This window comes from Bombus flavifrons, chromosome 6, assembly GCF_040668555.2.
Source record: "Bombus flavifrons isolate JBK064 chromosome 6, iyBomFlav1_principal, whole genome shotgun sequence".
Lineage (NCBI taxonomy): Eukaryota > Metazoa > Arthropoda > Insecta > Hymenoptera > Apidae > Bombus > Bombus flavifrons.
In genome coordinates, this window is record NC_138447.1 from 11,866,740 (window position 1) to 11,891,424 (window position 24,685).

General features: G+C 38.9%; 1 protein-coding gene across 12 annotated transcripts in view; it reads left to right on the forward strand.

Moving 5' to 3' along the window:
* LOC138180909 (ensconsin) overlaps positions 1-24,685 on the forward strand; it is a 209,287-nt gene that overhangs the window by 64,825 nt on the left and 119,777 nt on the right. The window contains exon 1 of one of the 12 annotated variants that reach the window (XM_069115241.1): positions 1,638-3,357. The exons of 9 other annotated variants lie outside the window; for them this stretch is intronic. In XM_069115241.1, coding sequence (XP_068971342.1) covers positions 3,156-3,357 — 202 coding nt within the window. In that variant the 5' untranslated portion in view covers positions 1,638-3,155. Of the gene's footprint in view, positions 1-1,637; positions 3,358-24,685 lie in introns of those variants that run through there. 2 more of the 12 variants (XM_069115243.1, XM_069115248.1) reach the window with 2 other exon arrangements.

A 24,685-nucleotide genomic window follows, 5' to 3' on the forward strand; every position in this document is an offset into this window, starting at 1 on the left:
ATATGTGTTATACTAGACGTTTTGAAATTTCATTAGCACTGTTACGAGACCCGACTACTATGATTATATTAGCAAAGCGTGAAACAAATCTGAGAATGTATATAGAAATTACAAAGTATTTAGTTCAAGTAAAGTTCCGCACAGATCAGAGAAGTATTTAAATCAATCATCTTGTATTATGTTAATAAACCTCGTTATTCAGTGGGGCCATATTTAACACATATTATATCTGTTTAAGACGGCTATTTATACAGTATGATACTTTTTGTTTTTTTTTTTACTAGACATACATATGTTTGCAATATATATCTTGTAACTTCTATGTATTATATACGTCCAGATTTCTTTTAAACTTTATCGATATAATTATGATATCGATTGAAAAATTAGTAAAATTTGGAAATATTTTATATAACACGCACAATGTATTCATGGAATATTTTATAATATATTTTTATAGTAAGTATTCAAGTATTTCCACAAGTCACTGAATGTTACTGAAAATTCAAGTTCTACTTAAGACATTTATCCACCGATCCTGTTCCTTGGATATGTGTTCTAGAAACGAATTCTATTATAAACTCGTTTTTTCCATTTCTTTTTTATTTGCCGAGTCAGTGAGCTTCCAGTATTTTCAGTGCTGTATCCGCTGCACACGCAGTATAAATATGTATTCACCTGATTGTATGTGCGTATTAAAATGCGCATTAACGATCGCATCTTTGAGATCACTTCCTTTGCTTTCTTGCCTGTTGGGTATCGCGATACGCTGTAAACGGTCGTAATTACCGTTTAACTGTAATTCTAGGCACAAGTAATTGCCATTTAGCCGTGCGTAGAATAATGTTATAATCATAATTTTTTACGACTCCGTTAAATCTTTGGAGCGTATACTGTTAAATTGGACAATAGTTACGCGGGGAAATAAAATTACACGCATTTAGCAATTGGAAAGCCTTAAAATCTTGGAATATTTTTTAAAGAGACGGGTATCCATCTTTGAAACAAAACATTGAGCTTCTAGTTTTTTCGAGCAATGGGATCCAAGATACACGAGTGCATGGACTATGAATAAGCTTTTACAACAGAGTACAGAGAGCACAATTGTGCTATTGAAGCAAACGTATCATGGGTAGTGGACATTTACGCGCAGAAAGTCCATCAGTTATTGGAGCATCTCGATCGATGCAGGAGTCAGGTTCAGTTAGCCAGTGAATTCTTTTTCAAATCTCCGGTCCAACGATCTTTCTCGTCCATTCAATTTCGTTTTTGCCATCCGCACAGACCGAACGTGTATTTCATTTTCCACCTTTCGACCATTCTACCATGGTCACTCATCCGTTCAGCGTCGATTCTCTCTTTGGTCCAGGCTGCGCGACGCAATTAGATTCCGGGAATTATATTCAGATGCATAGGCACATGAGTATAGGTTAAAATTACGCGGAATGAATTGAAAGCTGATGCTGTGCTTTTCAATCTCGTTCCGAACGAAACGAAAAATCCGTGTGTCTGTCGGGCGAATCGTGCGTCCGCGTGCTCGGCAATTTCCGGCACCCCTCGGTGGGTCTCTCGAACGCGCCGCATCGCGGCGTCATTCAGTTGAACGCTGACCGCCACGCGCGAAGGATCGCGTTACGTTCAGTATCTGTACGACGTCACGAGTCACTCCCGGCTGTCAGCTCAGCTGTTCGTGCACTTTGACAGCGAGTCACGTCTCGCGTTTTCCCAGCGTGTCCTCGTTCCATCGTAACGATCTGCCATACGATCGTCGATCAAATTCACTGCGAGAAAGTTTGCGTACGATTGTCGAGCCGATAAATTGCGTCGAATATTCGCCTTTCGAGTGTCTGTTCGCGAGGCACGTGCTCCTTTCGACGGAATTAAGTATCGTCAAAGAACGCAGTGCGTTGAATTATTCCCTCAGACGGACGATTAGAGGTTTGTACGCAAACAGAGCTGCTCCGTTTGCGGACGGTCTGTTGGCAAACACGCTTGTCACACAGAGAATACGACATCGAGAAGGCTGTGTCTCCGATCAACGTTCACCTCGAGCACGTACACCGTTGTACGCGTTCGAAATTGCGCGCCTGAAATTACATTCAAAAGGGGACATCGTCGGGACACGTTCCCAGCCTCTTGGTAGCTACTTAACGAAGCACTCCGCCTTTTAAACGAATTCAACAAGGCCACTCGTCCGCGGTCAATTCGTACCAGTCCGCGTGGACGGATTCGTCCCGCTCGTCTCCTCGCTCCATTAGGGTTGACTGACCGACCGATTCACGAGTTATCGTGCTGGTCCGCGCGCAGTCTAAGATACACTCGCGAAGCGTGTACGATGCGCTCGTTCCGTCGCGACAACGTGATATATCGTCAAGGAAAACAGAGCGCGTGAAAGGGGAAGAGAGCAAGATCGTGGACACAGAAGCGTAACGCCGGTGGCTATACATCGAGAGAAGAGGATTTCGAGGCTGCCACGCGAATCCAGCGCGTAGTCGTCCGCCGAGAATCGTGAGCCCAGACGATCCGCAGTTAACGATCAACAAAAGTACTGGCCGGTAATTAGAGGTGGATTAATTGGACCGCGAAGCAGCTCGCGTCGGACGCGATGAAAGAGAAGAGGAACGTTGCGAGGAAGAGAGGATCGCTAGAATAAGCGCGCTGTGTTGCTTTCTCGCTTCAGGGATTCTCATCTGCGACGAATTCCACCTCGTCTCTACGTGTAAATATTTACCGCATTGTCAGTGAACTCATTGGAACTGAAACACTTCTTCGTGTAATACGGATCTGTAAATTGGAACTTGTTCGCGAACAGGTTGTCCTTGTTCAGATTGCAGTTGCATTTCCAATTATAGTAACTGCTCACTAGTGTGTTTATGATACAGTTGTCAACCTGTATCATCGTTTTTTCAACTTTTACAAATTATTAGCCATCGTCCTTTTTTTTATACAAATCTCCACATTTATCGAAAGGACTACTTCCGAGCTTAATTACGATAAGTGAAGCTGGGAAGATCGGAAGATCGATAGATCGAAAAAGGGTGGTCGATCGATTGATCACGAGCGCGAGTGAATCGGCGGCGGTCAGCGTGTCGGGGATCGGGTCGGAGGATGCGCCGTCGCGCGACAACGCGATTTTCGGCGATCGTGGCGATAGGATGTTGACAGCCCGTTCTGGGCCTTTTGGGCTCGGCGTACCGCGAACCCTGGGGCCCGCGGAGGGGAGTGATCATCTCTTCCTACTACCTGAAAGGGCACTGATCATGGATAGCACCCACTTGAGACAGGACCTGGCTGGTCTGGACTTCAACTTGCACCTGAACCTGCTCCACACTGCGCCTCGCGGCAACGTCTGGCTATGTGAGTCTCGCTACTTTGTACTAGGTCACTGTCTAGGGATGATAGAACGCGCGCGCGCGGTAGACTCTTTTTATATCCTGTGAAAACCAAAGGGGCAGAGATTCCGGTTCCATGGAACTGGTCTTTGATGTAGTTTCTCTTGTTTGTTTCGATGATTTGACGGTGTTGCTACAAACACGCGTTCATAGTTGAAATGTAGACAAATTGCAGGATTCCTATGGTGTGTATAGCAAGTATGTTTGATTAAATGGCTTCGTTCCGTCGATGATTTGGCATTCTAAATACAAAAGTAGGATCTTTTGTTTTTCCTCGCTCGTTCACCTGGTTCGTTTGTTAGAACGACTTTTACGATCGAGACGGAACGAAATGTTTAACGCGTAATCAAGGTGCATTTGTTCGGATTACGTGTTTTTCGTCTGAATGGAGAACACGTTCGAGGTTACAAGAAATGCTGTTTTATTGGAACAAGTATTCTTTGAATCGCGTGCTCAACGCGGCTTCTGTGTGTTTCTAGCTGTTCGTTTTAGTCGTTTAGCGTTTTCTTTTTGAATGCAGTGAAAATAAACCATAGAGAATTTTTATACACACGCAATCATTCAAATATATATACTATTCATAGATCTTCATAGCAACCGTATTGTGTAATGTTTTTTGCAAATCTCTCGTGTTCGGCTTTGTGCTTTCATAAAACGTACCAATTAATTTCTGAACGTAACCTAGAAATTGTAATGATCGGCGATTATCGTAAAGTTTTTACTCCTGCATCAAAGGATCATTAAATTGCATCCACCCTAGAACATAATTCTCGGTTCAGCTTCTTGGCATAAACTTACCAGCCAACTGTCACGAGTAAGAAAAGCTTTCCAGATCGATTCCTTTTTCGCTTAATGAAAGTAACGCAGCAATCCAAGGATACTTCATTATTATGATGAAGGCTCTGGTTAATGCCAGATGTCAATGCGAGATGCATTCTGAATATTTTTGCTTCTCCTTTAACATTAGTATTACCGACCACTCTAATGTAAGACTTGTATCAAAGAAATCAAAGTGAACGGTACATGAAGATTATATAATCATATGTATTATAAAAAATCATTTAAATTCTCAAAAATATGTCATTGTAAATCTATGAAATTTCTATGAAAGGCTATAAATTGCTTTATCCACATATTTTGTAAAAAAATCATTCAAGTTCCCAAAAATGCATCGCCATAAAGATATAATGTTTCCATGAAACTTCATAAATTGGTCATTTTGTCTGCCCCAATAATTTTCATATTGAAGTTACGTGGTTCTTCCTGATGATAAACTCTATTATTCAACATCCAATTTCAAGCTCTATTATTACAATTTATTACAAAAATGCATTTTTTTTTTAATATCGTCGATTTATCACACAATACATATTCGTAAAATTTCCGTTGCAACGTTCGTAAAATTTCACCATTTTATAAAAACATCGGATGATGTCGCGATGACAATCGTGCGTGTCTATCGATGAAAACGTTACGCCGTTCGTAATTTTCGTTACACGGTGTTCTGTCACTTTTTAATTTTTGTCAGGACGTTTCGGTGGAGCCAGCAAAACAAGCAGCATAGAGCACGGAATTGTACTCGAAAATGGAAAACCCTTGCCTCTGTGCTGCCGAGGGCTCGGAAAACAAGGGTGCGCGTTATTGGTCCATAAAAGTAGCTGTCGTACGAACACATCTCGTGTTTCACGTTTCGTGATGTCTTAAACCTGCTCTTCGGTCGACTTTCTACCACACATATATTTTACAGGATCTTACGTAATCTTTTAATTATGTTACTGTCAGAACAATTTACCTTTGTATCCTTTAAAGAAATGTATTAAGTTCGTGTAATTTTGCGCTAGCAATTTTTAATGCGTTTTTAATATGTTGCACTTGAATGGTTAGAATTAATATAATACGATGAACTTAAATAGGAATATATGAATTTCTTCGCAGCCAAGTCAAACAACTCCATTTCTGCATGTTTCTTTATTTCATTATCCTAATACACGATAAAAAATTGATTATTCTGAAAACAAATAATTTATCACCACGTGTTTATATACTGTAAGAGGAGGACACGACCAGCTGCAAATTTCAAACTAACTCGAGAGAAATAATTCTTGAAGTTCACCGATATGTTGCATCTGATACAAACAGTAATTTTGCCAAATGCGCTTACGCATTGTAACTAAAATGAACTCATCCCGGTTGAATCCATTTATCCAAGAGTGAAATTTTATTATATAAACGAATCGCAGCTATATCAAATTTTTGTCTCCTCATAATTTCAGACAAATGAAATTCTGCGGTAATTACAACGAAAAATCTGAAGCCCGTGAATTTCGATTACAGTTAAGTAGACGAAACTACTCCCCATTTAGACCACCGTAACATCCTAAATGTACTCGTAAAAAATCAACATCCTCGTATATCTCATCGTGCTCGTCGTTAGAACGGTATCATTAATATTCATCGTTGACCTCGTGCTGGCCATTATAGTTTTCGTTCCGACATTTGTTCGTGATGTTATTGTCCGCGCCTGTCAAGATTGATAATTACTTTTACCATAAACGTGTTCCCTTTTTTTTTTCCAACGTGATGGTCGAACTCCAGGGCTTCATGGCGCCGTCAAATAGCATTTTCTCGTTGGATTTCTCGCAATACAGTTAGGTCACTTATCGTACCAGGACAATCTGGCTGTTTTTAATAGCTTGCATCGTAACGTCGCATAGGTAGAGCTGCTATCCCAACCGTGGTCTAGAAACTTGCAGTCTTATTTAATGGGACTACAACCAGTAATTTCTGTTTACGTCGCTGTCCCCTTTCGAATGCAACGTTGTGTTCTTAATAACGCGAGGCATTCGCACAACGCTCCTAACCTAGCTTTTTGCTAATTATCGTTAACACTATTACGTTTGCCTCGATACGTATCGGCAGCTAAACTAACAAGGAAGCAAGCGTACAACTTTCGAGTACTGTTATAACTCGGATTTTGCATCATATTTTGCGCGTTACGAACACGCGAGTTTTTTAATCATGCCCCACAGTTTTTCAATCCAACGACACGCGACCGATTTACAATGGGACATCGAGAAATCGCATGGAACACCATTGCGAAAACTGGCTTGGTACAATCACGTGTAATTTTCTACATTCCATCGAAATTCCCTGAAATTCGCCGACCGAATGCGAAAAATTGTTCGAACGTGTTCGCTTGTTTTCAGCCCGTCTAACTGAAATTAATTGCGATATTTTGAAACTGTTGAATGTGGTCGATGGACGTTCATGGGCCAGTCTGAAAGTCAGTTTGATTACGGATAATATTGCTGTGCAACGTTCTTTTCCTTACGTAACGCGAGAAAGGTGGAAACGAGCTGGCGACTTTTTCCCCTTTTTTCCTCCGATTGTAAATGAACCGTTCAGCTGTGACGCGATAGAAGCACACCTTTCAAAAAGAACGAGAATTTCTTCAGGAATTCTAGTCGAGCAGACTCGAGCATAATTGCTGTACGAAAATTCCAAACGCTCGTTCGATCTTATCTTTGACTACGTGTTTTTTTAAACTTGTACCTTTATTTTCCAAAGTATTTAGAACAGAGTTCTAGTCAAGTATTCAAACACTTCCATATCTTTGACAAAATGCAATGTAGCCAAAATATGTATAGACAGATCTGCAATGATTTTATCCGTTACTATAATTATAATTAGCGGCGATGAAATTAATTTCCAATAGCTAATATACAATGACAGAATCGGTGTACATAGCTAAAGATTGGTAAATTATGTTGTTCTTTAAAATCCTCTTCGTTCTCAGGTTGCTTAATTGCGAAACTATGAGTCAGACAAACTGACACAAGCCCGCTAACACTATTTCAAACAGTGATATCTATCAGTAATTACATCAACGCTATACACAAATGTACAGACGTACATCAATGTAATCGTAAAGAAGGAAGTATATACCGCTACCATTTTTTGATAGATAATTTCTATTTATAATCTGCTAATACCATAAGAAGGTGACAAATACTACATCTAGTTGCTAATATGTATATTTTGATAAAATTTATTATATTCCGTCGTTGCATATCTATTAAAGTGTCTATAGATCTATGGGGACTACGAAAATTTGTAGAAATTTGAATGTTCGCCAACAACACGATTAAAAGAAGATAGTATATCTAGGCAGATATATTGTTTTTCACTCGTCAAATATCATAATAATTACTATACTGTGCGCATTTTTTCCATCTTTTAATTTTCTCTGATGGTACTCTATAGTTGGTTCTCTACTACCAATAGTGTGCCACGTGTTTCAACAATTTTCAATAGTCGTAATTTAAATAGAAATTTAAGAATCTAGTTTGCATATTCCTCGTGCAAACGAAGGAAGTTATCCGCGCAATTCCATCGAACTAGGTATAGACCTTGAATCGACCGATGCGTAATCCTAATAATGAAAACGTTATTACGTTGTCGTTGCAGGATTGTCGAGATCTCGTTCACCGTTGGTCGAGCAACGTAGGAACGCGATAATGATTAACAAAGGCTCGTTATTAGGCTAGTTATTAGGCTCGTTATTAGCCTCGCTGTAACTCTACGCGAAACGAAGTTAGCCGAGACACGAGAGCACAAAGGTTCCAACTAAAACGTGGAGATAGTGTTTTCCATAGTTCGGGTGCGGTTATGCTGTCGTAATCGCGTCTTTCAACGAGTAGTAGTCGACTTTGCGCTTATCCCAGATGTTTCAGGCGTTCGTTTCTCATTGTTCTCGATAAAGATCGCCGCTTCTGTCTATTCAATTTCGAATGCTTGTTTCGTGTTTTGAGGGTAAAATCGTTTGATCATCTTGATTTAAAGCCAAGAATAGAGTTCAAGTTGGCGTTTCGTGTTAGGGTTCACGATTATCGGTTCACGTTATGTTTACCAAGATCTTAACAAGCGTTTAGCGTGATTTGTTTCTTGCAAGATATTTTCTATCATCGATGTTAATTACTATTCTAACACGATTTTTAATTTTTTAAGTCCTGGATTGTATTATTATTGTATATTGTCAACGTTTCTAAACGAATTCTAATTCCGGTAAATTGTTTAAAATCTAGAGGACAATGTTAATAGAAAGTGTACTAGTATATAAGTTATTTAATCATTTAGAAGCCAGTTGACTATTTAATAATATTATCTCTTAGTTGATTATTTGACAATGTAATCTCTTAGTAGTTGTCCAAGTCACGTTTAACAAAATCATCAGGAAATGGAAGTTTCTGTGTAAAATAATTATTTGGTTGTAAAGTACAAAAAAACAGTACAAAAGTTAAATGATCGCATTTATCATTTTACCAATAAGCAAGCGACGAGATTATTACCAGTGCCAGTCTGTGTTATCTTCGTTAGTTATTTCAACCGCGCTTGCTTCTATCGTCTACGACGTAATTCTCTGTTTATATTAATAAAATTCCTGGAAGTTCGTGATTTCTAAATTCAAAATTTTTCAATGTTTAAGTTTCATATATTTTATCTCGAAAAAATCAGAGCACACTGATGCGATCGCAGGACCATCCTTTTTCAAGTTCAATTAACGCAGTGCATCGCTGTGAATTTTCACCACAAACTTTGCCCCAGGCGCAAATATAGGCTAATGTCTGCAAAGTCTGATTAAGCCAGGGTTTTACTACTTACATAGTAGCGTGATTTCTCACGTGGAACTTCGTCCAGGAGGTTAATCTGGAATAGAATACGGATATCTCAGTGCCTCGTTTACTTGTGCACATTGTATCCATTAATTCAGTCGTCGAGCACTGCTCGCTGAACCGATAAATTGTCGCACGGTTTCTCGAAGAGTTTGTTCGATTCGCCGCGCGATTAGTATCAGTCTTCTTGCAGTTCGCGTTATCACGATGCCACGCCTTTATTCACTGTGTGCAAACAGCTTCACTTGTTCGATATCGAGAATTGGAATACGCTCGACGAAAGCAGAAATGAAGTGGGAAAATAGAAAGACTTTCTCATTTATTAGATAGAATCGCATTAATTATTTTTAATCCGCGCTCGACGATCGGTTTAATTAAAGATTCGACCTTAAGTCGGGCCTTGGGATCGCAGAGCACAATTTACCAGGCTTGCTGCACGTACGTAGGATATCTTTAGTAGAAAATTTCCGTGTCCTTTGTCGTTTATCCCGGCTGATTGATCGCATGCCGATCGTTCGTTAATCCAATTACTCGCACGGTAATTAAGCAGTTACGTAGGATTGTCGATTATCGTGTATGGTCTTGCGTACGCTGCAATCGACTATTGACACTGTGAGCCAATAGTTCAACGATTCTTTTTTATATCGCAGGATGAAGCCAGATTCTATTCGCGATAGAATCTGTGATACATTAGGTACAAGTACGGCGATCGTATATTAAAGCTTTCAAAAGGTATAGCCATTTATGTATTGTATTATAATTGTACCCATGATTGCACCTGGTTTATAGAAGAAGACGTAGATTTTTACTCGTTGACTGGAAAAATTATTTCCAAATTAACTTTCTCGTTGTGGTACATTAGGAATAAATATTTTTGATATATAGATCAAAGATGTGTTCTGTTTTTAATTAACGATGGAGTAACGAATAGAGTAGAATTAAATAAGACACCCTTTGTATCGAGGATTTTAATCCTTTAATATTCTCCTTATAATCTTTAATTAAAGCTATACAGTATTATGTCCCCATCACTTTTTGCTCACTTTCGTATTAGGAATAATTAATGAAGTAATTGTTAATACATTATATGTTACTTGTATATTATATTATAACATAGTCGAGAGAAACAGGAAGGGACAATTGACACATACCCTTGTTTTCCAATGAAGTATTTTTTTATCGAGTTTTATACATTTCATTTGCATAGTATCAAATTTTCGTAGTTATACGGAAGTTCTACGGAATGATAACAAAATTAAATGTACTCGCACCTAATCATTTAATATATAAATACTACATGTGTGTCAATACTTTTTATAGCTCCTGTAGTACTCTCTTTAATCCCCGCAAATGGCTCCCATTACATGATTCGGTACTCGCATATTTCATGACCGCAGTGTGTCGTTTACAGTCACATCTGGAAGTTTTAGGATAGTCGACGAGTTTATTACATTGTTAGTTAATTGGATTAATGTCGTACGTGATACGTTATTGTCGTGGGCGAGTAATACGGAGAAAGAACACGAAAGGCTCGACCTTGGATGGCACTTTTCAACGGCTAATTTTTACGCCAGAACGCTCGATATAGTCTCTGGTGACACCGAATAATCCTTGTCACCTTTGTCAAACTCCAGATCGATATCGCACCGCGCTGTGATACCTTTCGATGCATAATTGATTATAGAATGTCTTCGCTAGCAGTGGAGCGAAACGTGGAGCACGATATTTCGTGTGACTCGGTTCCGTTTCTGCACGAATGATAAAGCAAAATTGCAGACTGACCCAGATATTTGTATCTCTCAAAACAATTAGGAGATCGTTGGCTAAAGTTATTCCCGGTATCCAATCTGATAAGAACTTCAATGAGTTGAAGCATCGGTTGATTAAAAATATTTCCAAGGATCTACGAAAAATCAGGCTGTCGAAGCGATTTAACAATTTGGGATAATCGGATTATTCGGAATTAGTTTGTTTAATATTACACGATGATCGACGTTTCCCTTATTGAGGATGATTTATGCTTCTGGACTAACTTGTGTCTTGGTCTTGAAACCAGTATTTTAGTACCTCCCTGTCATAAATATGTATGTCATAAATATATATGTATACTAATGACTGGTATCTAAATTACCCTTCATATTCCACGTTATGTATCAATACTTTTTAATAAGTTACAAACTAATTAAACGAAACATGTATTCGTTTCCGGTAAAACTGGTTCTAATTTACCTCCAAAAACATCAAAGTAAATATGTTTGCATTAGTATGAAATGACAAAAAGAAACCTTCTGCACAACATAAAACGACATTCAGCCTCGAAAGAATTAGAAGTATAGTCGTATTTAAAGTAAAATTGTTTAATATTCTTTTAATATTATAACAGTGATGTAAAGCACTAATTGCATTGTTAAGCGCTTGAACAATTTATCCTTCGCCGAAATAATCGACAGCCGCTGCAACGAGCAAAGCATACAGAATGTATTCTGCAATCAACATGTTAAATCAGAACATAATGATCACGGTAATCCCAACTTGTTTATAATATTTAACTTCTTATTAGCTTTCTAACTTCTTCAATGTTTCATAATATAAGTCAATATGTACTTAGAGCAGATCGTAACTGATCTTCTTTCGTTTGTTTCAGGTGAGTATCCTTTCGAACAATTTAACGACGCTTTATCACGACATCTGGAAAGCTGCACGTGAGTATCTGGTTCATTCGTTGCGCGTCAGTTTCCAGCGAGGAAAAAGAGAAGAGAAGACAAGCCTTCGTCAAATTTCTTAACTATCATTAAACATGTTGAAGCGCGGCACTCGAACGAATTCCTTCGTATATATCGACCGGTTCTTTTCGCAATTAACGCGCGTAAGGGTCAAACCGATAACAATGAGAACCGAATTCCGTGACTAACGATGTTAATGAACGTATCCAGCGGTTTAGCCACGCCCTTATTGACGAATCGATGCCTCTGAAACCGAATCGAAGCGTCGATCTCACGAACCGGAAACGCGCGTGTGCCATAATGACGGGCCACGTGATCGATGAATTCGTTTTCCTATCCTTGAACACTTATCTCGTTATACAATCGCGCGTTACGTGTGTACGAATCTTTGTCGAAATTAACAAGGCGTGGTAGCGAAATGATAGATTCGCCAGGAATTCCACGTAGGAACTGGTAAACCTCTTAATCGATTGAAAATTCGATCGCGATTTGCGATTACGTTACACTGAATGGTCATTGGGATATTTACAGAACATAGAGGAAAATCGTGGAACTATATATCAACTATATATTTCTCTTCTTTCTTTCTTTTTTTCTTTTTTTACCATAATGTGGATTAGATATTATGGAAAAGAAAGAAAGACGAATCAAATTGACAATCATTATCGTTAATTAATTCTGAAGAATTGATCTATGAATAATCTCTTTCTTCGTGATCTTACGTTTTAAAATTGCTCAAATACAATTCGACACGTGGAACGTCGTCAATATAGTATACCACTGAGTTGACACTTTATCATAATGGAATTTTGATTAGGTATATCATGACACGACTGATGTTTGGGTAGAGCAGTAACAACACTGAATTGCTAAGTCGCTGGTTCGTGTTTCACGAAGAGGTATTTGACGAAGGAAGGAGGTTCGCGAGCTGTACGTAGGAATGTAGGAGGTTTGCGTGAATGGATATTGATAAACAGCGTTCGTCGGTAGTTTAACGAACTTAGTAAAGAGCTTCGTTGTTAATATACATATCGTATAGAGTTGTAAATTAGATACAGGACTTGAAGACCGCTTCAGTTACTTATGTCTCAAACGATCCCATTAAGTTAGTGCATATGATATGTTGCTTCTCCGAAATTGGAATTTTACAGACTAGTGCTAACCATTAAATTTTATCTTGCATTACCACACTAAGGAGCAACTCCATTCCAAGGATTTTTTAATGTGCTGATAATATGCTAATAATTCTGCTGTTTAATATCCTACGAAGTATTTATACGAATTTAGCATTTTGTTGTTTGATGGACATTTGTAACAGATGATCTTCGTGCCAATCAAACATACGATAGAACGTAATAGTAATAGACTTTTAATATAACGAAGGCAAATAAGTGTAATATACGTAATTATGTTTCTGAATAATCTTATGTGTCTGACTAAAAATGAACATTAATATTATCAACAACACTTGCATGTGTCTAGTACGTGCACTGATATCAGCCACTTTGACTGGTTTAATAATTTTAGTATTAAACATAATTATCAGAAATACAAAAATTCTGAGCAATTTAATATATGTAACGAAAATTTTACTTAAAGAAAGAAATATCTCATTCGCATCGATCTAACACACCCCCTTCGATAAATTATCTTACAAATCCGTAGATAATAAACAGTTTGCACACAGAATTTTCTCTGATCGTATAATATAATTCTGTAGATTCATACGCGATCACATTCCTGTCGTTCGACACGACGGTTGAACGTCAATAACGGCAGAACGTCCCTCGAGTCCTTCCGGTCGAGCTGTCGATCTAATGAAATTCTCGATAGCTCGACCTCTTTTAGGCGTCGATCACCGCGGTTTATTCAACAGGATTGATAAATATCCCCGCGAGAATCGAGTATTGTCGACGAAAAATACCGGTGAATAGAACGGACCAGTCTCTTCTACTCGTGAATTCTTCGCGAGTCAACCGGCGAAGCTTTTTCTCGTTTTTTCTCGACGATCGGATCGATGTTGGAACTGCGAATAGTCAGACAGAGGTCTAGTCGTCGTATTCCCTCGTAGCCTCGATGACATTTTGTATTCGATGTTAATGGCGTAATAGCTTCTCGAAGCGTGATCAAGAGGAGCGGTATCGATACAGAGACCGCCATTGTATCGCGTTATCAATCGACTACGATCGCCGTGTTCAGAGGCGATCCACGAGCTCGAAGTGTGCTATGATAGTTATCATAGATCTTCAAAGGAGTAATTTATTCGGTTATTGGAACGAATAATTTAATGAGCTTAGCAGAGTATCAGGGCTATATCGACGAACGAGATCGATATTAATTACAATTTGGTGACATGGTTCTGTCTGTTGATGAACAAGTGTTAATGGCGGCTGTTGAGAAGTTCGAGGATTTCGAGTGCTCTCACGGAGACGTCGATTGAGTTAGATGTGCAGCAATTGGGGTCGACTTAGCTTGAGTTCGAGTCTACAAAATTCCGCTGCGAATGGAGCCAATTCTCTCGATAGATTCTGACAAATTATTTTTGAACGAAAGTCATCGGAGCTTTGCAGCATCTAAAATTGAAAGAAATTTTGTAGAATAGGATAGAACTTCGTTTATATGAATCTGTTGAGTGATAAGCAGTTCATAAAACTAATTGGCAATTATATTTAATTATCTGCAAATATTAGTTATAAAGTAAACTATTTTCTACGATAAGAATGCCATTATCTTACCCAACAAAATTGTACTACTTAACAAGAATTTAGAAACTGTTTTAACCATTTCTTAAATAATAATTAATCTGCATAGTCGATATCTTGTTAGGTACTTTTAAAACTCAGTCTATTATTTATATTCAAAAAGAAAGAAAGGATTTAACCGTGGTAAATCATTTTATCAATTTTCAATTTAGAACAATTTCCCGAGAAATTTACTTTGAGAAGAGTTCACTGATCGCTTCTTCTTACTATCATTCTTCATTCATATAATGAATTCATTTGCATAAATCGATTCACTCGATTGGTTCATTTAATGGGACATTGATAAAGATTTTGTTTCAATAAATGTAGTTGGTATAAAGAAAGTTCTATTTATAAATTCTAAATGAAAACACGAAAGAGCTAAATCAGATGCTACGAACAAGAAATCGTTTCAACGACGAGACATTTTTATCCCGCAATTATTGCAAATAAAAACCAAAGACTCGCTAACTCTCGTAACAAGCCGAAACTCTCGAATCGTATCGTACTCGAGGAACGTTCACAAAAGATGCACTCGAGAATCTCGCAATAAGGTCATTGAAGCCACCAACCATCCTATATTTTTTACTCTCCAGATATCTATCCAGGAATCTCGAACAAATTGTATTGAGCAAGAAGATTAAATATTTATATAGACAAGGATCATCGCGAAAAGTTTAACTTTATCGCTTGGAGCTCTTTCGGGTCTCCTTGACTCTCTCTTCCTCCCTCTCTCTCTTTCTCTCTTTCTCTACGAGATTTTCGAAAGATCATCGAGTAATTTCTCGGTTAATTTCGGCCTTGGTTTAATACCCAATCGTTTCCAAGCGGTTTGCCAAATTATGTGGTGCGTACACAATGTGTAATCTGATTTATAGATCAGAAATTGGGCTAGGCGACCCGGCACGCCGGATCAATACCTTTTCTCGTTGTCTTCGTTTCGTAGGATTCTCTCGAAAATCAGGGAATTTCTTACGATTTCACAAAATAAGACAATATAATGTTTGTCTGTGTTCTACTTCAATATTATAGGATGTAATAGATTGCTGAAACCCCGATGTTTACGTTGTACATATCTCGAAAATCGCAGTATAAATAGGGTGAGGGAGATTCTGTGACTGAAAATAGGACGAAGATGAAGAAATTACTTTGAAGACTTGATTCTTAGGAAAATAGAGTTTGAACATATTTGGGCAAGAATTTGCCCGACGTACGTGTATTCGACAAATATTTAAACCCTATTTCATGAAAACCGTGGTGGCTCTCTACGTTATGGATTTATTCTCGCACGTAGACCAACTTCCCATTCTACTGGGAATTCAGGAGTTATACAGAATTGAAAAGGATGTACATAAGTAGCAGAAGTGAAGATTTCCAACAGACTTTTACATCTTCTCTAGTCGCTTATCGCCTGAACGCCATGAACTTTTTGAAAATATATCGAATCAGTTTTAACCACAGTCTAGTTGATACTCAACTAGACTTCTTATTTGAATGGTGATTTTTTTTATTCGACGATAGTCTTAAAAGCTAAAACCCGCGACTCTACTTTCAATTTTCTCCGTCATACTTCACATTCACATTTATATTCTTCCTACAAGAAAATCGTTTTATATTATTTTACTTTCTAGTAAGTTTCGTACAACGCACATGATATATTTATAGAAAACTTTTATGATAAGCGTTCAATGACATTCGTGACTCAGCGTATGTAAACATCAGTATTTACTGCTGGAAATGCCTTTAGTTTATTGAAATTAATCTTATTAAAAATATCGTTTTACAATAGAATGCAAGATCGCTGATCAATTCTCTGCCATTCTGTTACTCACACCAGACGATGAGAGTCTCGATGACTCGTCCCAGAGATCGTAGCGTATTGATACAGTCGACGAGACTCTCTTGAGAACAATGTACACCGACGCTAAATGACGAGGAACTTAGGCGAACGTTTCGAGACTTCGAGACTGGTTGGCGCAATAAGTAGGATGGGAGTGATGAAGTGGAAACGGTTCGTACGTAGACAGACGTGGTCGTTGGACGTTTATTCCGTTTGGCGCCGCGAAAAATTCCGATTCCGAATGCTGCTCGTAATGTGCACCACTCTATAGCTATTCTTTGTTGCGAATCCTCGATGCATTTACAATGAGCGACGAACGAGGTGACTCACTCACTGTTCGGTATAATAACGACGCCAATAAACTGTTCGCAACTTCTGACTTTGATCTTGAATTGGCTTTAGGAAGTTCGAAATTGTTGTACGTGATTTATAGTACTAGGAAGATCGAAATGAGAGACAATTCTAGTTTGAACTACATTCTCTTCGATTTAATTTCGTATTCAGTATTAGGAAATTAACAGATTGCGGATATCGATGGAGATTTATGTTTTTGTATGGATAGAACTGAAGGGATAGGACACAAGCAGAGATTCGTTCTTTAATTCACAATTTCCAAAATGTCTTAAAAATGGAATCAAAAAGTTAATTTTGAAATGAGGCGAGGTTGTAAAAAGCGACGACTAATGTATCAATTAGAAATAAATATAAGTACTTACTATTCTTTTCCATTGCAAGCTTGAATCAAGAAATATTACCTCTGATACGAGTTAATATTATAACGAGTACTAAAATTTGTTTTACGTGCATCTCATCGTGCATTTCTGCATTCTCGTGCTTTTAAATTTCCAATAAATATTCAAACTCTAGGAAACCAAGAAAAAACCACAAAAAGTTAATGTGAATTTACTTTGTTAAGAACAGAGAATTATTTCAGTTCCACGAATATTTTTTTATTTTATTCCATTCAGTCTGTCCGTTTGTCTTCGTTAATACCTCGCTCCATTTAGTTCTTTTTCTTCAGTCAATGACAATCAACAGAGTTGACAAGCAATTTTGTCTTAGACCACCTTTGAAGCTTCTCAAGAATTGATTTAATTTCTCGAGTATCCTCGTTGAACGATAAGGTACAAGGTAGGTGCAGCACAAAATGATCCCGGCTTCATCATTCATACCTTTGTTCTTTAAACGAGGCTCCAAAAGAGCGAGGTAAACTCTAAGCCCTTTTCAGCTTCTATTTTCACTACTTCTTATTCGATTTCTCAGACGTCCACTCTTCCTCGATTCTTCCACTGAAACTCTATAGATCTCTCGTTTTCCTGTCGTAGCTCGACGGAAATCAAGTGGTTTCCTTCCGTTCCTTGTTATTCGCGTCATGGAAAGTTCGGGGCATGAAACTCAGTCGTAAATTCGAGAAAGAAAGCACAGAATTCCTCTATTAGACCTTTCTCCCGCTTGCAATAAATTATAGGACAATGAATGCTAAAGAAAGAATTTCCTCAAATACGTACACAGCATAAATTGTTTATCCTCGCTATGATTCCTGAATATTTTGTCGAAACTTTGCGCTTTCGTTTCACTCAAAGAAAGACTTAATTTTTTAGGAAAATTTTTGGCATAAAATTAAAACGAGAAATCGCACTTTTTTATTTTCCCTAAACTCGACTCTTATCGAGCAAACGCGGATCTTTTCTTGTCTGATGCGCTTCTCAGTGCTTGATCCTCAGGACATAATTATTTTAGAAAAATGACCCGAAGTGTGTAGAAGCGTTAAGATTGTGCTACGGTGCATCTATTCAATCGTTATCATTTAATTCGGACCGAAAAGACACTCGATAAACCTCGTCATTACGAAAGTCACTCGGCAGCCTGCCAGGATGTTGTGCTGGCTTCTCTTCCTGCTCACGAAGACCGTATACGCCCAGCAATCTCAAAGTTCCCGCGAATCCAGCTAATGCGTGATTAACCTTGATCTTCCGGGTTGACTTGTAACGACCGACAATTATTTTGCCGATGATGTTCTTACCGGCACTAATTTCATCGACATTGTTTATTCACCGACAGTGTCTTTGTCGACGTTGTTTTCACTGAACCGAACGAGCGTCAACGAAAACACTGCCAGTGATGTCAACGTGTTGGTGAATAAACAATATCGACGAGACTAAAGACGGTCAAACTGTGTCGATGAAAACATTGTCGGTGAAACGATAGTCGGCGATTCCAAACCAAATTGGTTTTTCCAATTCTCCGTACAACTATCGATTTTTCTATCATATAGACGCACACACGCGTATACGCATTCTCTTTTCACGTTCAAAGTTTCTCTCGACCTTCTCGCGAAACATCATAGAATCCTCTTTTTCTAGGAGAAACCCGTCGAAGATGGCATAGCATCCCATCGTAGGAAGCATTTCTGACCTGGACGCGTGGAACACTGTTTCTTTCGGGCTTCTGCGTGCGCTTAAGAACGAGTTTCGCCGCGTTCCTCGCTTTTTCTCGATTCCGCTTCTTCTGTCCGCGTTAACGACTTACGCGGAATTCACGGTGAATCCAGGTGGCGCAATTTCGCGCCATGGATTCACCGATCAAGGAATTTCCCTCGTCGCGATTGCTTCAAATGCCCTTTCATTCTTTGTTTAGTTGAAATTGTCCGAGAATCTTCACTGTCTTAGCCGTCTTTTAATGGTCTCCCGGTTTCTCGAATCGCTCGCGATCCTTGGAAATTCGTTCATCGATCTGCGCTCCTCTCGGATGCTTCCAACGATTCTGCACTCGATCCGCACGATTTTCCTGAAGGAATCTGAAAGAATGTCTTTTTGTAAATTTCTGTTGCTTGTGTCGTTTGTAGATTTTGTCACAGCCTTTTATGATGTTACAAGAGCTTGGTATTAGACGCTGGAAGTTTTTAATTAGCAAACAAATCCGAGCATTGGTTCATTTTTTTTTTTTAAATCGTTAAGTTAGATATTGTAACTGTTTTTATAGATTTATAATGGTATGTTATTTTTTATAGTATCATAAATAATTATGGACCTGATCTTATATCCATATGACGTCGTCTATCATTTTTACGAATCATTAAAAAATTCCTTTCGCGTGGTATGTTTTTTGAGATCTAAGGAACGTTTTATATTTTCTCGTTTTCCAAAATTCATGATCATGATGATGATTTAACCTTTTACGATTATTTGTTGTTACGAATTTTTAAATTTCTACTTAAGTTTTTCAACTGAATAATCCTCAGCACAAAATAATTGAAATTCAAAGAAAATTTCGTTGCGTATCCAGTCTACCTCTGTCCAATTATAAACATAATTCTTATAACGAGCGTGACTCGATATTACATCCAAAGCAAGAGGTTAAATTTCTTCATGGTAAACACAATCTAGAAAAGAACCAAATACTTTTTCAACGTTGCGAAGCTAACTCACGGATCGCTTCAATTCTACGTTCAACGAAATATCATAAAAAAAGATCCTCGTCCACGAGAGTAAGAAAAAAAGAAGAAGAAAAAGGAAGAAAGGAAGGAAGACTGGTCTTCTTTCCCCTATAACGGTACAAAAGTCCACTGGGTTCATGGAACTCGTGAAAAAACATTCAAACGTTAATTCGCAGTTGCCCAAGTCACTACCGGCCGCTGAATACTTCGTGCTCTCTAATAGTCGAATATTTTCGCATTTTCAGTGGTCGCCAGCCCGGACTAAATTTTTCACAAAAGCGAACGAGTATATTACAACGTAGAAAACGAACCGTTCTCGAATTTGGCTCGCGTAATACGTTTCGTGTGGTTGGAAATTATATTGTGAGGGTCCAACCTGCCTGGCTTTTTTTTCTCATTTGCCTAAATTGCTGTAATAGGATAGGTCGAGTAGTATCTCTAGTTGGTGTGCGTGCGCCCTGCTCTCTTTCAATTCCTGTACACGCTCACGTACGTATGTACGTGTACTATTGTGAAATACGATGCTTGGACGCGTGTGAGTGTCTCGAATCGATAGTACTTTGTGCAATACACCGTGAGTAAAGCTAGAAGCATATCAGGTTACTAGAGAATCGACTAGGAACAACTCCAGTGACACATTGAGTATCTTAATCGTTTAACGCCAGTCGCATGTGGTTTAATTGATGGACTAAATTCTCCAACTGATCCTGACGTTCAAGATGTTCGGAGAATATAGAGACAAAACGAAGACGTTTATTCTGTTTTCTCCTGAAAGGTGAATCTCGCGTCACCCCTTGGTGTTCATCGACGCGCTGAAAATCCTCCTTCAGCGATTCCCCTCCTACATGAAAATAGGAAACCTCTTTTTAACGAGGCTTTGCGGTCGTTTACGCAGCCTCTGTTTATTCAGTTATTTTCCAACCACGACTTTTCGAATCGATTATCTGTATACGTTGTGTATTTTACTCAGAATATTTTCCGCTTTTTATCATTGTTCTCGTTGAGATCAATTTTTCTGTTTGGACAGTTGATATAGTAAATGGATAGCAAACAACGATACTAAAATTTATTTAACGCGTTCGCTGTACATTGAGCATCACATTCATGCATACTTATGTAGGTAAGATTAATGTACAATAAAGTTATCGCAATTGTAGTCGGTAAAATGAATAAAGTACGATCTTCGTGCTTAATTAAAAAGAAAGAAAAAAAAACGACAAATATCAGTTATTGTTTAAAGTAAAAACCTATTTCATTATTAAATGCATTATACAAAAGTAGAGAAAGAGAACACGAACTGCGATAATGTACCAACATGTTGGAATATTCAGTGTATATTTCGGATAGACAATGAAATTATTTCAAAAATCATCGTGAAGTAAAAACATTGGGGAATATATGGGTTAATTGTTTAATATGTTTGTGTATTCATTGATTTTGGATTATGTTACTGCTTACCGTAATACACAACGTTTCGTAAGATTGCATCAGAATACCGAAGAGAGAAGTTTGGAGAAAGGAATCTTGTTGTAGGGTCGGCTGACGGGTAAATTACGTTAAACGGTTCGTTATACCTGTTAACATAGTAAATGTAAATATCCCGATGTCGAATTAACCGAAAACAGTCAAAGATCAAGTCTGATATCCGAACGTTAATTGGACCGTAACAACGAGCCTTTTCGATACAACCGACAATTAAGCTCGCGCGTGAAACGTCCCATTTCCATCGACAGCTGCGATTGAATCGCGAGCTGTCGCAACATTTGTTAATAAAAACCAGCCTTTTCGCGTATTTGTACTTTTTTTAACGTATGTAACCATGCAAACACCGCTATACTCACTCCCACTCCAATATGATTTCTCGTTTCAACGATACTTCCAGCGACCTTTCGCGTATTCTAACTGGATAGGCACCCTACCGTGTCGTATTAACTGCCGTGTCGTATGAACTTCATAGATTCTCTGTGAACGATTCACCTAGCTTTGATTAGTCTATTAGAATAACAGCTTTGCGTAATCCACTCGGGTGAAACGTGGATCGTATCGTTCGTTATATAACTGTTAGTGAAAAACAAACGTGCAGACACGGTATCCTCGATGTCCGTGCGTAATTTCGTTTTTCTGCGCGAAAGCAGTCCGTCCGGCGACGATAATTCGTCAAGGATCGATCGTGAACGCAGTTGGGAGGATAAAAACGACGGTCGGTCGAATGGTGAATCGAGAACCGGTTTGCGAACGGACCAGCACGTGCCGGATGACGAAGCGTAGTCGTCTCTCTCCGGGAAACCTTCCCAATTTATTCCAACTTCTCGTTTAGTCGTCGAACACACGATATGCTAGAGTCGATACACGCACGTGATCTTACTTGGCAGTGAATGTATTTGTCTGTCTGGTCTGTATGTCTGGGTCAGACGGAGTCTATATTGTTGGTCGCGCAAGGTGAATCGATGAGACGAGAGACGAAGAAAGAGCTTCCTTCTCCGTTTTCTTCATCTTGGAACTCTGTTGTTTGAGCTGCGGGGGCGAGATGGTACGCCCACGTTGTTACACGACTCTTTCGTCTCCTTACGTCGTATATTGTGCGCTTTCGTACCGGCTTTATCGCTGCGTTTGCACCCCAACGAAGATTAAAAACGTGGTAGAAATTGCTGAAGTAAATCGAGATGAAAGAGACTCGGTCTATCGAGTCTGCGAGTAATAATTGCATGGGGAAAAGGAAATATGGTTGCTTCTAGACGTACTTTAATTTACTGAGAACTGTACTATCTTTTACCGGGAGGTATTAGGTAAAGTATTCCTTCTTGTTGAAGTTATCGACGCTATACTTTTTAGGGACATTGATTCGTGTTCTTCGGTGCGTGGTGTCGATAAGTCGGTAAGGAAGCTCTCTTTAATATTCTGTGACAGTGGCGACATTACCCAATGTAAGAGTAACTCTGCAACTATTCACAGTAGGTAACTGGTCTGTACGAACTACTAGCAGTAGGTAAAGCAGAGTTCCTCAATATATATTACCAACGGTTAAAAAGTTGCCCGTCGAAATAAATCGTTATTGTTCGAGGTATAAGTATGTAGTTCGCTACATTGTCTTACCACACGTTGCATTTCCATTGCAATCCATTGCATACCATGCAAGTATCGTTTCTCCTTACTCTGTACGTGTACACACGGGTGATACAGTTACCTATCTCGTTGAATCACTCGAAGCATTTTTGATTATATCTAACCATCAACACGAAAACATCGAACTTAGAAAACCTCTCGCCTCTCACGAATGCATCGAGAATATGCATCGATGACCTCGATTCGATTCTGCTGCCTTGCGCAATAGCATCTCTATTTCATTATGCATAACCCACATCAACGAGCTAATTAACTGCAATTAGCGAACGTCTCTGTTATCCGTACGCTTCCTGACCTCGAATTTCTGGAAGATCGCCATTTTACTCCCTACAGCGACCACTCTTTCTCTCTCTCTCTCTCTCTCTCTCTCTTATTTCTTTTGTTTATTTTCTCCCTATATTTTCCATATCTGTATTTCTCGTTCCTGTCTTTTCTCAATTTCTCCCGCGTTCTCCGCGACAGCAACGTTTCCGCTCTGCGGAACCGGCGTATTTCAAGAAAATTAACAGGCAGGCGCGTTTTTCAGCCCGCGTCGATCTCGTTAGCGACTCGACCGGGTATCGTGGGGATATTAATGGTATTAAAATTGTGCACGTAACCGCGATTCGTTATTCATTCCCGCGACCGCCGCTCCTTTGTCGATGAGACGTTTCCCAGCCAGTTCCTGCCTGGTCCCGCATTGTACTCGCGAGTTCCTCTCTTATTGTCCCGCGAAACTGTGTCTCTCCTTGAGGCCCATGACGTAGAAAAAGTTCTAGAGCCACTTGGACGTACCAGAAAACACATCGTTCTCGCCCTACCAAGGGATTTGCCAGTCTATCCGCAAGTTGCGTGCCTCTGAGCGTGTTTACAGCGTCGAATCTCTATATCGGGGAATTAAAATACGCGCAAATTTAATTTCGCTTCCGCTCATTATCCGACCTCGTAAATTTTCCTGATTTACCACGCCACAGCTTATCGATGTTTCAAGGAGCTTCCAATCAATCTATCGTTACACTTGATATGTACAATTACAAACGTATCTAGGCATGTGTGATTATTATTATAAATCGCGTAAGAAAGCGCGAAGCTACGAATATTTAGTAAAATCGTCTGGTTTCCGTCATTCTGAGTTCTAAGAAGGGAAAACGAAAATTCTCGAGGATGCCACTAGTGAAGCCACTCGGAAGTCAAACCGATCGATTTCACCCTTTATTAATTTCTTAATTTAACGATGCGAATACAAGATTCCCGATCAATTGTCGACAAACAAACGATTCACTTTGATAAGTTTACTTGTTGCAAAGAGACGATACAAATAGTTGTTAAATCTTAGGATAAATCTCAACAGGTATCGCTATTTCTCTGCACTTTCTCATTTCTTCACATCTATAGAATCGATCTGTGTACTTTGAACGCTTCCACTAGGTGTTGCTACCGTATTGTGTGCCGAGGAATATATTTATCCATATGCATACACTGGTTATACTCTCAAGCATGTACAAGTATATTTTTCGATCTTTCTACGTGTTGCTCTACTCTGTCGAAAAACGTAAAATATTCCTGACATACTTATCGAAGTCTCTGCTACGTTATACGACATATACCGTACGCTATACGCTACACGCAGTTTAGCTCAACTGTTTTAAAGTGTTCCAGGAAAAATAAAGATTCGCGTGAAGCTTCTTTGCTTACAGAGGATTAAATTTCCTATATCTTTGCTAATTTTGCTGCGCGTAAAACAACGATCGCCCGAGCAATAAAGCCAGCCAACTTTGC